We start from the raw sequence: 14449 nt of genomic DNA on the forward strand, positions 1-14449 counted from the left end.
TGCAAAGTCAGTGACATTACTTTCCATTTAGGACCCCCTGCTTATTATCCCTCCAACTGGAGGGTCACTGAGCTTGTGCAGCTGTCATCATCCAGGCTGAGGTGGTATGCGGAGGCAGGCGGGACCCTGGACGCGACCTGCCCGCACCCTGCCTGCCGACTTGGCAGACCTTCCGAGCGCGGACATTCCAACTACAGAATTTGTTCCGGATGTCTGAAAACCTTCGTGATATGCCAGGGGTCCAGAAGAGTCAGAAGACTATTCGACGAGAGTAAAAGTCCCACTGAGTGCCAGGGAAGCGGAAGGACTAATAATATAATCCTCTCATTCAGGGGTAGCCTGCACAGGCTGCAATGACTCCATGCAGGGCTGCATCGTGGAGCTGAGACCTGAGGGTTAAAGCTGCAGTCTCGGCCACTTTGTCTTCACCAGGGGCTCTTGGTGCCTTTCCTCTTACTGTGTTTGAGGTGAGCATGTGTTTAGTATTTATGTGCGTGTATGTGTGTGTACGTGTGGGTGTGTGTACACGTGGGGGGCCACACGGAGGTCAGAGGGCAACTCTGGAGAACTGGTCCTCTCCTACTTTTCTGTAGCTTCTGGGATCGGAACGTGGGTCTTCACGCTTGGCCAGCCTTACCCAGAATCACCTTCCCAGCCACCCAGCTTCCCACCACTTTTGCCAACTCTATTAACCCCTCTAGTGGACAAGAGTCCTTTTAACTGCAAAAAGGAGTCCCCTGCCTTCCACTGAAAAGGAGTGACATCCAGTTTAATGCCAGTTTAGGCGCAGGAATCTGGAGTTCTGACACACAAACCATCTGTCCCCGGCCCTGATGTCAGTCTGTGGATAGCGCCATTTGGGAAACACAGGGGGCAAGTGAAGAAGAACTAGTGTGAAGAACAGGGAGGGGAGGAACCACAAGCCCCTGCCCTGGGCTTCCATCAGCCTGCCTTGAAGGTGAAACACGGAATGACTCTTGCCCATGCCCAGTAACTGAGCTCCTGACTGAAGTTACAACAGCCTGGCACCGCCCTCATCTCGGTCTCGGCCTAAGTCACTTCTCAGCCATCTTTCCCACCACAGATGTCTCAGAATGCCTCGTTCATCCGCTAGCCCAGCAAAGCTCTCGATGCAGAGAAAACACCAGAGCAGCGCAAAGAGCGTTGTACTTATGGGAGACTCTGACCAAGAAGATTCCACAGAGATACCGCACTGTGGCAGTTTGGGTGGTGAGGATGACTACCCTCAAAAGCCTGAAGCACCATCCCATGCTGTTCATTCAGCAAAAGATACGTGTTGACTGCGAGTTATTTTATTCTTCCTGTTTCCTTTCTCCTGAGATGGGTAAGTGCCTGCTGTGATTAGCAGGGACTCCTCTGAGAACACCAAGTACCAGGGCAAAGGCCCTTTAGCTGCCTTGACACCACCTCCACAAATGTCCCCTGGTGGATGTGGCTCTCTAGGCCCTGCCAGCCCTACAGCAGGGCTGTGACATCTCACAGCGAATCCCATGGGATGCTCAGAGCTGGAGCCCACGATTTTCCATTGGGAAAGGGGTTATGATGTCTAAGCTTGACACAGCTGGGGAAGGGAACCTCAGCTGAGGGACTGTCTCATCAGATTGGTCTGTGGGACCAGATTTTTACATTGCTAATTGATGTAGAAGGGCTGGGTGCCCTCTGGGCAGCACAAACCCTCAGCAGGTAGGCCAGGACTGTCTGAGAAAGGTGGCTGAATAGGAGCCTGAGGGCAAGCCAAGAAGGAGCATTTCCTCTAAGGCCTCTGATTCAGTCTCTCTGCCTCCAGATCCTGGCCTTGAGCTCCTGTCATGGTTCCCGGCTACCATAGACTATAACCTATAAACCCCCCAAAAAAACCTCTCGCCTTTCCCAAACTGCCTTTGGTCAGAATGGTTTTTATCACAACAACAAGAAGCAAGCCAATACAGGAACCCCTGAGCTAGGGGGGCCCTGGGTGTTCCCTCTGTGCGTGCAAGGCAGAGGCTGGCAACATTGGTGCTAACTGAAGTGTGCATGAGCCAAGAAAATGAAATCAAGGATTTAGTCATGCATCTTGAAAATAGCACAAACACACAGTGTATCTCTGAAGCTATCTCAGAGCTTTGAGACCCTGGATGGCTCTCCTGGCCAAGCACATCCCTCGGGTGAGAACCACACTGCTAGTTCAGCACCCCTGAAGACTTCCATCCTTCCCTGGAGACCATGAGTGGGAAGATGCTTGTGGACTTTTGATGAAGCCCCTCACACCTCAGGACAGCAGTCTGGAGAGAGTCCCCAGGGTCACCCCGCAGCCCCGGCCTCCTTACTTTGACGAACTCCTTGAAGTCTGGAGCCTCATCCGTCTTCTGCTGGATGAGGGCGGCCCCATTGAGCTGGCAGCTGCAGAAGCGGATGTAAGGCTGCATGTGGGGCAGCTGGGCGCTCAGGATGTCACCGATCATCTTCACCGGCATCTTCTCTCCGGACATCTTCTTGCGGACTCTCAGCGCTCTGCACAGAAACACGGAAGGTGAGTCGCCCGCTGTCACCATCTGACAATACAACACTTGCGGGTTGCAGAGAAACGGAATGTGTGGGACGCACAGATCGGAGAACCACTAGAGCATCTATTGAGACAAGGGACAGAGAAAGACACGAGTCTAGTGCTACAGAGAAGAATGGCCTGGGCGGTTTTGTCCAGCACGGTGGCTGTTTGTGACGTGTTTCCCCTTCCTTTAATACCTCAGAGAGGATCCCTGCTGCCTAACACTCCTTTAACTATGGTGGCTGTCCAAGGTCGGTTCACCTTGAGCATTGAGCCCATTTCTGGAACCCTCATCCTCTGAGGCAAGCTCCCAAATCCATTGCCCCAAATAATCTCATCATGTTTCCCAACGTCAGATAAAAGCGATCAAGTGAACTATTTCTTCTGTCCATGGCTTCATTGATGTGTCTAACTTAAAGCTGACCAGGCAAACACCTGGGAAATAAAACAAGCTGAAACAATTCCTATCCTGGAGGTTGGGCAAAGCTGCTGAGGGGACAGGCACGGCGGCCAGGGTGGAGCGTCCACCCTTCCGAATCTAAGTGTGCCGTCTTACCAGCACATGGCGCTGCTTCTACCTGGCAAGGATAGCAATGTGCTGTTGGGGCGAGACCTCGTGCGGCCAGGTGTCCAGCCCCCCTGGTCACAAGAAGGCGAACCAGCGGTGGTGGGAGTGCAGTGGACGGTGTACGACATGATTTCAGGACAAGGCTGGGAGGCGGCCCTGTGGAGACGGCCCTATGGTGTCCTGTGGTTACTTTCATGGTCTCACTGGAGAAACTATGAGGTGTGAGTAAGGCTAGGCAATTTCTTGGGGGTTCTACTTTGCAGATTTCCAGCCTTAAAATTTCCAGCCCATTCAGTTTTGCATCCTCCCTTTTTTTTTTACAGCTAAGGAAGGGGTCCTTGTCTTGGGAAAAGCCCAGGAGGGAAACCTGGGAGGTATGTCACACAGGCGAGCACTGATTTCCCTTCTAGGGCACGCTCCCATGGGGCAGGCTGGCAATGGCCACCTGAGGCGTGTGAGAAAGGCAGCAGCTCGGTGTCCTCAGGACGGTCCAGGTTCCACAGGAGGGATGGTGTGGAACTTGGCTCCAGCGTTAGCCGCTGGTAGTTTTCAAGGCTGAGAAACGAAGGACCATGTCAGAGGCTGCTAATATCCCCTCAGCCCCTCATTCCCCGGAAAGCAGCTCTTCTGGAAGGATTGTATGAGGTCTTTTGTCGGCTTCCTCCCCTTTAAATGATGGGGTGGGGAGGAGGAGAAAAGTGGGCCTGGGGCACACAGCTCACCTCCTCTCGAGGGTGTTAGGTTAGTCCCTGGGTTCTGATTATCTATCCTATTACCACGGCAGAGTCAAGTCCTCCAACCAGGAAGCCAGCTTGAAGTCATGGCCTGGTTTACCACCGGGTTCAACTGAGAATCTCTTTCTGGAGTGTTCGACTGCCCAGGCCAGACTTGTGAAGTAAAAGGTGACCCAGTGAGTCAGTTGTTGCAACCACAGCCCTGAGAGGACTGGGCCCTCTGGTGAGCTGCCACCTCATAGAGAGATCCGCACGTGAGAGACCTTGATCCACATGGGGAGCAGCCAGCTAAGAACAAGTCACAGCTAAGTCGTTCACTGAGGGCTGATGTCCGCAGGCCGAGTGGACAGTGACAGCCAGAGTCCTAGCATCCACTAATGCTTCCGAAGCACTGGGCACTTTCTTCTGCAGGCCCGTCATTATTGTAGCTCACGGGGTTCAAGGCTGGGTAAGACTGTGGATTACTCCACCCCTCCCCCCACACCATCACACTTTCCTAGCGCCATAAATGCTAGTAACTGTGAAGCTTTTCGGTCGGCACTGGCTTGATTCCTCCGTGATGTTATATGTTGCCTTCAGCAGTAGGAGCTTATCAAATTCTGGAGGGTAACTGTGCCGGCTAGATCCATGTCAACTTGACACACATGAAGGCATCAGAGAGGGAGAGCCTCAATTAAAAACCTCCATAAGACCAGGCTGTAGGCAGGAGTATAGGGAATTTTCTTAATTAGTGATTGATGGGGAGGGGCCAGCCCATGGTGGGTGGGGCCAACCCATGGTGGGTGGGGCCAACCCATGGTGGGTGGAGCCAGCCCATGGTAGGTGGGGCCAGCCCTGGACTTTTGGTCCTGGATTCTATAAGAAAGAAAGCTGAGCAAGCCATGAGGAGCAAGCCAGTAAGCAGCTCCCCTCTGCAGCCTCTGCATCAGCTCCTGCCTCCAGGTTCCTGCCCTGCTTGAGTTCCCGTCCAGACGTTCCTCAGTGGTGAACAGTCATATAGAACCATAAACCAAATAAACCATTCCTCCCCAGTCGCTTTGGTCACGGCTGATCTAGCTGCTATCACAAAAGAGTAGCAGAGTCAGCAGCATGAGGTAGTTGCTGCGGAAAAGTTTAAAGGTGCTGGAAAAACAGGAATCGTGACTCCCGGCACTTTCTGTGAGGGAAGGTAGCTCTGAGTGAAGTCCCTCTCTAAGTCTGGGCACCATGCCCAGTAGGGCCCACCGTCTGTGTAACTTGAGGTAAATCGCCTCCCCACCCCACCCCCTTGGATGCTCCAGCTATTCAACTTCTCACCTCAGGGCAATGGAGCTAACCGGAGGAGGGCACACAGACTGGCCCTGACAGGACCTGCCTAAGGGCAGTCTCTTCAGGCCTAGAGCAGGTGTGTGTGTGTGTGTGTGTGTGTGTGTGTGTGTGTGTGTGTGTGTGTGTGAGTGAAGGCCAGATGTCAACAGTGGGTGCTTCCCCCATCTCTCTCCACCTTATTTTTGGGGACAAGACCTGCCACTGAGCCTGGAGCTCAGTGATTCAGTCAGACTGCCTGGCCAGTGAGTCCCAAGGGACTCTACCTCTGTCACCAGCTCTGGAATTACAGGTGCATGCTGCCATGCCTGGCTTTTAGTCAACGTTGGGGATACAGACCACATCCTCATGCTTGCAACGCCTCCCTAGTTCTGTGTATATATGTCTTTAACAGAAAATGTTTAAGTCCATTTTCAAACTGTGTGTATCCAGTACTTCACACACAGTGCTCATAGGTCCAGGGACCACCAGTCCTTTCTTCCCAGAGGGCAGGCCAACTCCCTCCTAAAGGGGGATGAGCGCTCAGCTTCCCCTGGGCCCAGAGCCTCTGTGCTCAGGGCGAGCCAGGAACATGCTGTGCGAAGGCCTCTGGAATAGGAACACTTGAGCACTATTATGTCACCTGGTTGTGGTTTGAGAGTTTCACCAAAGACAGATTCTGAGAGCTCGGGATGACACTGGGGTGCTGGGGCCTTTAGGAGGCAGTCGGCTGACAGTCAGACGCACCGCTGTTAGCAATGTCCGTTATATTGACAAGTTGTCCTGTGTAAACTTGCCGAGAGGCTGGCCTGGAAGCAAGGCTGGCCCCCCCACTTTCAGACCCTGGTGTATTTGTCTAAGCCTCCCTCAAGACCTCTTGCCTGGGGAGAGGGGATGAACTGTCTCCTAACTCTGTGGCAGGGAGGCAAGAGAATGGCCAAGTAACCCGAGAGTGAATACTGGGCCCTTGAGGTCGGCCAGGCGAGCCCTCCACAGGCATCACTACTGTTTGTCCCGTGGTACAGTCGTGCTTGCTTTAGCTGCTGACTCGACTTCCCCAGTCAATTCTGCTGGATGTTGTAAAGCCTGGTTTGATGGCGTCATCTGTATCTGTTGCTGTTTGTTCTTTGACTGGACGCCTCACCCGTGAGGAGGCTCTAACCAGGAGGCTCCTGAACTCGGGCTGGCCTCAAGGAGACGTCTTCAATTGGCCTCTGCTAGATACTGAGAGCACCTGCTTTGATGAGGTTCTGTGATCTTCCCCCACCATCTCTCCAATCCTCCCGCTACCTACCTCTTTCTCTTAATTTATCTTGGCTTGCTGTATACTTAATAAATTCATTCGTTAAAACCCCAGAGTATGACTGCCATAGATCATGCTCCGGACTGTGTGGAGTGTCCTTTGCAGGGGCTTTCAGGACCCTGGCTAATTTCTTTTAGAGTAAACTGTTGTAAAAGAACAGGTCAGACTCCCAAATCTCTGGTGTCCTGGCTTGTCATGTGGCCCCTTCTTTAATTGCCCCACAGTCACATATTCTCTGCCATTAGGCCTCTTCACCTATGGGCCGGAGGGCTAAAGAAACATTTTTTTCTTCGTGGTTGGAGAGGGATAGCCTCCAGGGTTTTGTTATAGCCACAGAAAAGACTAACAAAACTGCCATTTTACAGATGAGGGCACAGAGGTCCAGAGACTGGCTGTAAAGCTACTGGACCAAAGACACAGCCAGACCATAACAATGAGATGTGAGCTCAAGAGTCTGGTGCCCCATCAATGCACAAAAGGCTTCTAGAGCGTGAGCCTCGGCACAGAGGGAGGAGACCCCACGCTTCCTGCCTCTCACTCACGTCTCCTGACTCCACACCCTTAACTCTCCTGTGACAGACCAGGGCCCCGAGGCTGCTTTACAAGTACACAGGGACCTGGTGTAGGACGTGGCTGCTTCCCTGTGACTCAAACAGAGATCCACAGTGAACGGGAACATCTAGATGCTGTCCGCAATGCTCGGTCAGAGAAAGGGTGGCTCTTACCCTCAGCTGCCACGCTCTATGCCCTGGGGACCAGAACTTAGTCTGCTCTTTAATGTGACAATCACACTTAGGGCCCTGTGACAGATTTGGGGTTCTGATTGCCCAAGGGTATAGTTGGGGAAACCGAGGTTCAAAGAGGTAAGGTCTAACCTGGACCCCTTAGCTCTGGCCCTGCAGAGTCTTTGCAGATTAAACAGGCACAAGTGGCCTGGGACCCTCCATGAGGGACTCTACTCGTGTTGGTGGAGAGCTATCCCACTCTCTCGCACTCTCCAGCTGCAACCCAGAACCTCAAGAGACAGACAGCTACTTCTAGGAATCCAGGTCCAAGGCTAGGCCCTGGAGCCGGAATGACCCACCCACAAGGATGGAGCCAGAATTGTCCCAGCTCAGGAAATTCTGGAACCATAGTCAGGACAGGAACCTGTGTACATGCGCAGTTCACTCCCCGCCGTGAGAAATCCAGAAGGAGTAAGAGCACAGACGATGGCAGTGGGCGGCAGGGTGGGGGTGGGGCAGAAAGAGTAACACAGGGTAGCATGCGTGAGGGACACAGAGAGACTACACAGAGGTGCTGGCGCACATGCCACAGAGGGGCAGCATCTGCGGTTAGAGGGGAAAAGCTTACTTCAGCAGTTTGATATTACACATAATCAGCTCCTTCCAGTTAACAAAAATCATAGCAACCTCTTTTTCTGTCAGCAGCTCAGACTCCGTCAGGGGTTTCTGAAAGATCTACAGGTGTAGAAAACGAAGCCGTTCAGAAAGCAGACAGTTAGCTCAACACACATGCGCGAGCACACACACACACACACACACACACACACGCACACGCACACGCACACACACACATGCGCACGCGCGCACACACACACACGCACATCACACACACTTACCTACATGCACACTCGGGTTTGCTTAGCACAGGGGAGAGAACTGGAGACAGCACCCTCTCCTGGAGCAACAAGTGCTTGACAGGGGAGCCCGGGAGAATTTCTGAGGAGGAAGCTGGGCTCCACCGATAAGAAGCTTGGAAGGTAGTAGATCGTCAAGCGAGCAAGTGGGCCTACGTCAGCCGCCCACTCTGAGGAAGGGGCCCAAGAGGACATAGGAGCTTGAGAACGCCTATGGAGATGGGTGACGCTTTCTTTACACCCAGGCAAGCCGTGGGTCTGAGGGAGACAGCTACAAAGCTAGCACAGAGCTAGAAGCAGGTGGTCATGAGAGGACAATGCGTCCATCTTCCTGGGCTCTGATAAACGAGCTCTTCCCAAGCTCTGGGTGGGTGAACGGATAACTCATAGCTAATCACAGATCTCAGTGGGACTCCGTGTGGTTAGTCTCTTGCCCGCAAGGCAGCTCGCAAGGCAGCTGGGGCAGAGGCTCCTCTGAAATTCTTTGGGCACAAAGAATTGTGGGTGCTACAAACTTGGCCTGTGTGTAGCTGTTCCTCAGGAGCCTTGTTCTGCACGAGTCGTTAATCTGATGGTGAGCTGGGTAACATCCACACAGGATGCCACATGGAAGCAGGTGCACTCAGACCTCACACACTTTAATAGCAGGCAGATGTCTTGAGACAACACAATTGGGAAACCTTTGTAGACTTAGCATTTTAGCCTGAAACTCCCATAACACCAAAGAGCCAAGCACTATCCCTCCTGGATGTGTAGGTGACATCACAATTTCATGGCTAGTTTACAAGCGATGACAGGACTTTTCATGTTGAAAGGACCCTCAGGTCCAGCTCCGTAAACCTACCTCCTGACACGGTGGCTCTCACTATGTGCGGATACAAGGGCTCCCTCCTTTTAGCGGGGATTCCCAACTCTGTTTCATCCTGTCCTTTCAGACAGAGTGTCAAGACCTTCACTGGCTCCCCACAGGGGCAGCCTGTCCCAGGCCAGCAGCCTCACGGAGCTGTGGGGGACACATCTTCATGCCCAACCACAGTGGTGGATTTCTTCAGGGGCTTCTGGGAACAGTAGAAGTGACTCAAGGGGCCAACGCTAAGGTCTGGTGACTACATGACACCAATCAGTTGGTGGCTGAGCTAAAACTTCTCTGACGGAGCCCAGAGTCCCAAGTGATAGCCCAAAGGCATCTCTCCATTAGTCCTTAGCTTGGGACCTTTGTGCTCTTGGCCTTGGCTCCAGTAAGAACTGCCTCTCTGTCTCACATGGTGGCCCTGTGGGAAAATGTGCCGATCTCCTCTTAGGGATAAGTTCCCCTGTATTATTTCCTATTCGGATATCCCCCATACACCAGAGACTGCCCAAGGCTCAGAGTCAGGGCATAGCCTCCTCAGAAAGGCCTTCACCTCCTCCTGTCCCCTCAGGGCTACCCCAGCCTCCCAGGGCTGCTGGTACCTCCGTGACCAGCTGCAGGTCGTTCACATAGTTCTCCTCTGTGACAATGAGTTCGTGGATGTAGCCTTGCCTCTTCCTCTCAGTCGGGGTCAACATATCTAAGAGATGTAAGTCTGAGCACCCTGGAAGACACAACCATTTAGGGAAATGTTTAGTCCAAGGCTGGGGAAGCCTACAGCTCCACCATGAAGACACCCGAGGTCCTTGTGACTGTAAGTGTGGCCCCCTCATCCGCTTGGGGCTGTGGGTTGAGTTGTAAAGATCGGAGGTACACAGCCATGAGCAGAGATCACCACGCATCACTGTCAACTCTAGAAGCTGAAGAGAAAAGTAGCACAGAGTATTCAGAAGAGACACAGTTCTGCCCACACCCGGACTTCGGACTTCCCACTCTGGAACTGTAAGGGGGATAAATCCCACTCGTGTTACACCATGAAGTTTGTGGTCACAAATCCAGGTAGCACACGCATGCTCCATCAGAACCATGGAAAGGGTTAAATGACCCACTAACACCCGCCAGCGCTTCCGTGCCAGGCACCGCGCGTGTGGAAGCTGCATGCTGACCACTGCCTTGAGTGTTTCTCAAAAGCTACAGAATCATCTACACGACACAGACAAGGAAACCAAGGCTCAGAGAGGCCAGCTCTCCCCGGGTCCTCCTATCCGCAGTGGTAAGGAACAGAGTCCAAGCCTCTGTCCAGAGGCTGTGTGTTCTTTAGACCCTATCGTCCACAGCGAGCCGCAGGTGGGTATGTGGTTATCCTGAGAGCAGCTTTTAGCGTCTGCAGTAACTGTATTGAGGGTCTTGGTGGATATGAGGGCCAGGAAGATACACCCAGACATGCCTGGGAAGACATGAAAGTGGTCCCATATATATATTTCTTTTTATTAGATGGTCTTTATTTAATCACAGAACTTGAATTTGTACAATACATACTCTGAGAGGTGGGTGTGGCGGATGTGACGGATGCCCACATACTTTCATTTCTCACCCTTCTTACTACTTGCCACAAGGGGGCGCAATAGAACACTGTGACCTCTATCCCCCAAGCCCACATGGCCCCCAGCCCATACCACCCCACTCCCACCCCCATTCCCACCCCCACCCCCACCCCAGCAGCACCTGCAAATGCGCTGGGTCTGCAAACAAGTGACCAGAACTTTACCAAATAGACTTTCCAGGAGAGGGGCCCAGGAGCTGCGATTGAGTCTTCAGTGAGAAAGCTGCTGGGGGCTACCAAGGGCTCTTCAGAGATCCCACCTCCCCACAAGGGGGTTGTCTGGACTCAGGACTGAGAAAGTCTTACAGATAGATACTTAATGAGAATCATCTGTCTACAGAATAGTGGTATCTCAGACTTCATGAGCTTCCAGACTTCCTAGAGTTACAGTTTTGCTCCCACCCCTGACCAGATGCCCTTTCTGCACGGTGTGTTTTCTCTCACTGGGATGGAATAGCCCAGGGTAGCCAGGACGGTGCCAGGAAACCAGCGGGAATAAGCTATCGTTATAGTAACGCTCTCCACGCCTTTCCATCCACCGCCAAGCCTGACCTCAAAGCCGCAAGGTAAGCAAGACTCCATAGCCTGTACTTGGCTCTAAACTTGGGCCTCCTGCTCAGCCACCCATTCGGCTCGGCCCGAGATGGCGCCTTTGCAAACATCTGTCTTAGCAATGCCTCCCAGAAGGAAGCCAGACCGAAGTCCCCCCCAGCAGCCGGGTGAGCGCAGGGTACCCAAGACTCCGCCCACTCCCTTTCTTTACCCTTTAACTGTTCTGGAGGAAGTCGCCTAGGAAACACTTCAACTGTGGAAGGCATATCCACTTCGTGCCCTATTTTAATCCATTGTCCTAAGGGTGAATCCGAGGACCTAGGACTTGGGCCATTTTTTGTTCACTGGCTAAATGTGGCCCCTGCATTTGTGGCTGGGTCCCTTGTGGATACAATCCCTGGTGCTTCCAGTTCATTCCTGCCCACAGGGATGGGAGAATTCTCTCACAGTGGTTACGGTCGCTCAGCAGTGTACTGAAGTGTCCGCAGCACCAACATCAACGGTAAACAAGCAATGTCCCTTTGGATCACGGTTCCCTTGGAGAGAGGAGTTGTATACATTTTGCATACAATTTTGTTTGTTAGCAAGCCGGGAGTGGTGGCCCACACCTTTAATCCCAGCACTTGGGAGGCGGAGGCAGGTGGATCTCTTGAGTTTGAGGCCAGCCTGTTCTACAGAGCAAATTCCAGGACAGCCAGATCCACGTAGAGGGACCCCCATCTCCAACAACAATAACAGCACACCAACCAAACAAACAACAACAAAAAATGCCCATTTGCTGCCTGACACTTTCCTTTGGTGATTTTGTGATCGTGTCTGGCACGAAAGTGAGATGCAGGTCTTCCAGAGCCCATCTCAGACCCTGGAGACTCAAGGATTCAAAACTGGAGGTGGCGTCTCCTCTAGAGAAATGTTCCCCTGCTGAACATGGTGCTGCTTCCTAGGCTGAAGCTGAAGGTGACATTGCTATTTCTCTCTGCTCCCCAGGTAGTGCTGGCCCTTCAGACTGGAGGTGGTACTGCCCCCAGGATGAAGATGGTACTGCCCCCAGGATGAAGGTGGTACTGCCTCCACAGGCTGGAGGTGGTACTGCACCTTCCGGGATGAAGATGGTACTGCCCCCCACAGGATGAAGGTGGTACTGAACCCCAGGATGAAGGTGGTACTGCCCCCCAGGATGATGGTGGTACTGCACCCCACATGTGGGATGAAGGTTCTATTGTTCCCATCACCAAGGCTGAAGGTAGTACTGTGTCTCACAGGCTGAAAATGATACTGTCCCTGAGACTGAAGTTGGTACTGCCCTCGTGAGGCTGAAGGTGGTACTGCCCCCCCAAGGCTGAAGGTGGTACTACTCCTCTCCAAGTTAATACCACCCTTCTAGTCCATCAGGTTGAGGTTACTGAGTCCCACCTCCAAGGCTGAGTGTATTCTTGTTTTAATAAGAAAGCAATGGCTGGTTTTGTCAGGCTGTCCCAGGACTAATGGACTAAATCTGCAGGGCAGAGCACCCTCCCCACCTGCCACGAGACCTGGCTGAGAAACGCCAACTGCTTCCTACAACAAGGAATTCATGACCAGAAGACACAAGACTGATCAAGAAACTGAAACGAGGTCCTGTTGGGAGAGAGACCTGGCTCTTGGGGATTCTAGAAGCTCCTCTGGGTACAAGTTCTGGAGAATTGCAGAAGGTGCAGGAACGATTGGCCCAGGGCCAGCTCTGGATGGCACTTGGGGGCTGTGGTACACCTTACCCTGGACAGAGCAGCCTTAGAATCTACATACCGCAGCACCCAAGAGAGAACCGAGAGCCTGGGGATGCTGGTGGGTTTGCGCTGTTACCTCCAGAATTCCACCCTATGCAAGACTTACTTGAGCCTTCCTGAAGACGTGAAATGGCCACACTTCACGTGGACAAAGGCAGAGGTTTTGTGAGGAGGTTTGTCTCCACATCACACAGCAACTGCACTGGCTTGCGATGGGTTTCTTTTTCTTTTTCTTTTTTCTTTTTTTTTGGAGCTGGGGACTGAACCCAGGGCCTTTCGCTTGCTAGGCAAGCGCTCTACCACTGAACTAAATCCCCAACCCCTGGGTTTCTTTTTCAAGTTGCTAAACTGACCCTGGGACACCATGAAGATGGTTTCCAGACCCAGAGAACCATGAAAGACTTAAAAAAGGCTTCTAAACCCTGCAAATATCCTTCCTTTGGAAAAAAATAGTACTGGGGAGGGGATAAAATCCTCCATTATTCAAAGCAGGGCAAGTGGAAAAGCCATTTCGATTTAAACGCTCTCTTTAGGGGGTGGGAGGGTGTGGTCGCTCCCTTGGGCACCAGGATTCATGGAGCTTGCTGAGCCCTTGGCTCGCTCAAGGGACAAAGTGGTGAATGATTTTCTACGGCCACGGAGCAGGGTTGAAGGGTGTCTCGAAACTAAAATTGGCCCACAGCTGAAATAATATTGCAAGGACTTCAAAAAGTTAAAAAGCAACCCCCGCTAAAGCCACAGGAAACTCCTAATATAGGATCCCAAGGTTTTAAAGTCTTTTTAAATACACTTATGAGGGTCAGGGCTGGAAGGCTCTTTTGGAAGGACCAGAGACTTGGGAAACACCTCAGCCCTAAAGGGTCATGGTATCCCCTTCAACTGTCACACACATGACCAGCAGAACTGAAATCCTCTCTATTGCAAACAGTACAGGAGCCTACAGATACTGTAGAATTTCAAAGAATATAGAAGGACTTAGCGTGTATGTGCGCGCGCGCGCACACACACACACACACACACACACACACACACACACAGAAGAACCTCTCTTCATCGTATTAGCTGAATTAGCTCCCACAGCAGCTAAACATTGAGCAAAGTAAATAGACAAGCCTGTTTCCTGTTATGAAGGAGTCAAAAAATACAAGTTGGTCAATAAATATTTATTAAGTTCTTAGGAGGTTGAAGGGAAGTAAGCAGAGACTGTTCTTTTTGTAAGAGAAACTCACATGTTTAGAGTAGACTCCTCAGGAAAAGTAAATTAAAAGTTTGAAAACATGTGGCACTGAAGAGTGGGGGCAGGGCTGGGGCTGGTCCCTGGGTGAAGTGTTTGCCTTGCTTGGAACTGAGTTCGCTCCTTAGAACATACATTAAAAGGCTAGCATGTGTCATGTTTGCACTCCCAGCACTTGGGGGTGAGGCACCAATAGGCAGATTTATGAGGCTTGCTGGCCAGCCAGACTGGCTTAGCATTTGGCAAGCCCCGAGTGTCTCTGAGAAACACAGTCTCAAAAACTATAGTGGATAGCTCCTGAGGAACGATACTTGAGGTAGGATGACTTCTGAGCATCACACCCGCGTGTACTCACACTCACACCTGCACAC

The 14449-nt window shown here is 52.1% G+C and overlaps 1 protein-coding gene across 1 annotated transcript in view; it reads right to left on the minus strand.

The window, feature by feature from the left end:
* Itsn1 (intersectin 1) overlaps positions 1-14449 on the minus strand; it is a 176310-nt gene that overhangs the window by 11812 nt on the left and 150049 nt on the right. Inside the window, exons 30-32 of the mRNA XM_032900414.1 lie at positions 9526-9647; positions 7788-7894; positions 2328-2511 (exon numbers count right to left, since the gene is read on the minus strand). Coding sequence (XP_032756305.1) covers positions 2328-2511; positions 7788-7894; positions 9526-9647 — 413 coding nt within the window. The remainder of the gene's footprint in view (positions 1-2327; positions 2512-7787; positions 7895-9525; positions 9648-14449) is intronic.

Source organism: Rattus rattus, chromosome 4 (genome assembly GCF_011064425.1).
Source record: "Rattus rattus isolate New Zealand chromosome 4, Rrattus_CSIRO_v1, whole genome shotgun sequence".
In the NCBI taxonomy this organism is placed as follows: Eukaryota; Metazoa; Chordata; class Mammalia; order Rodentia; family Muridae; genus Rattus; species Rattus rattus.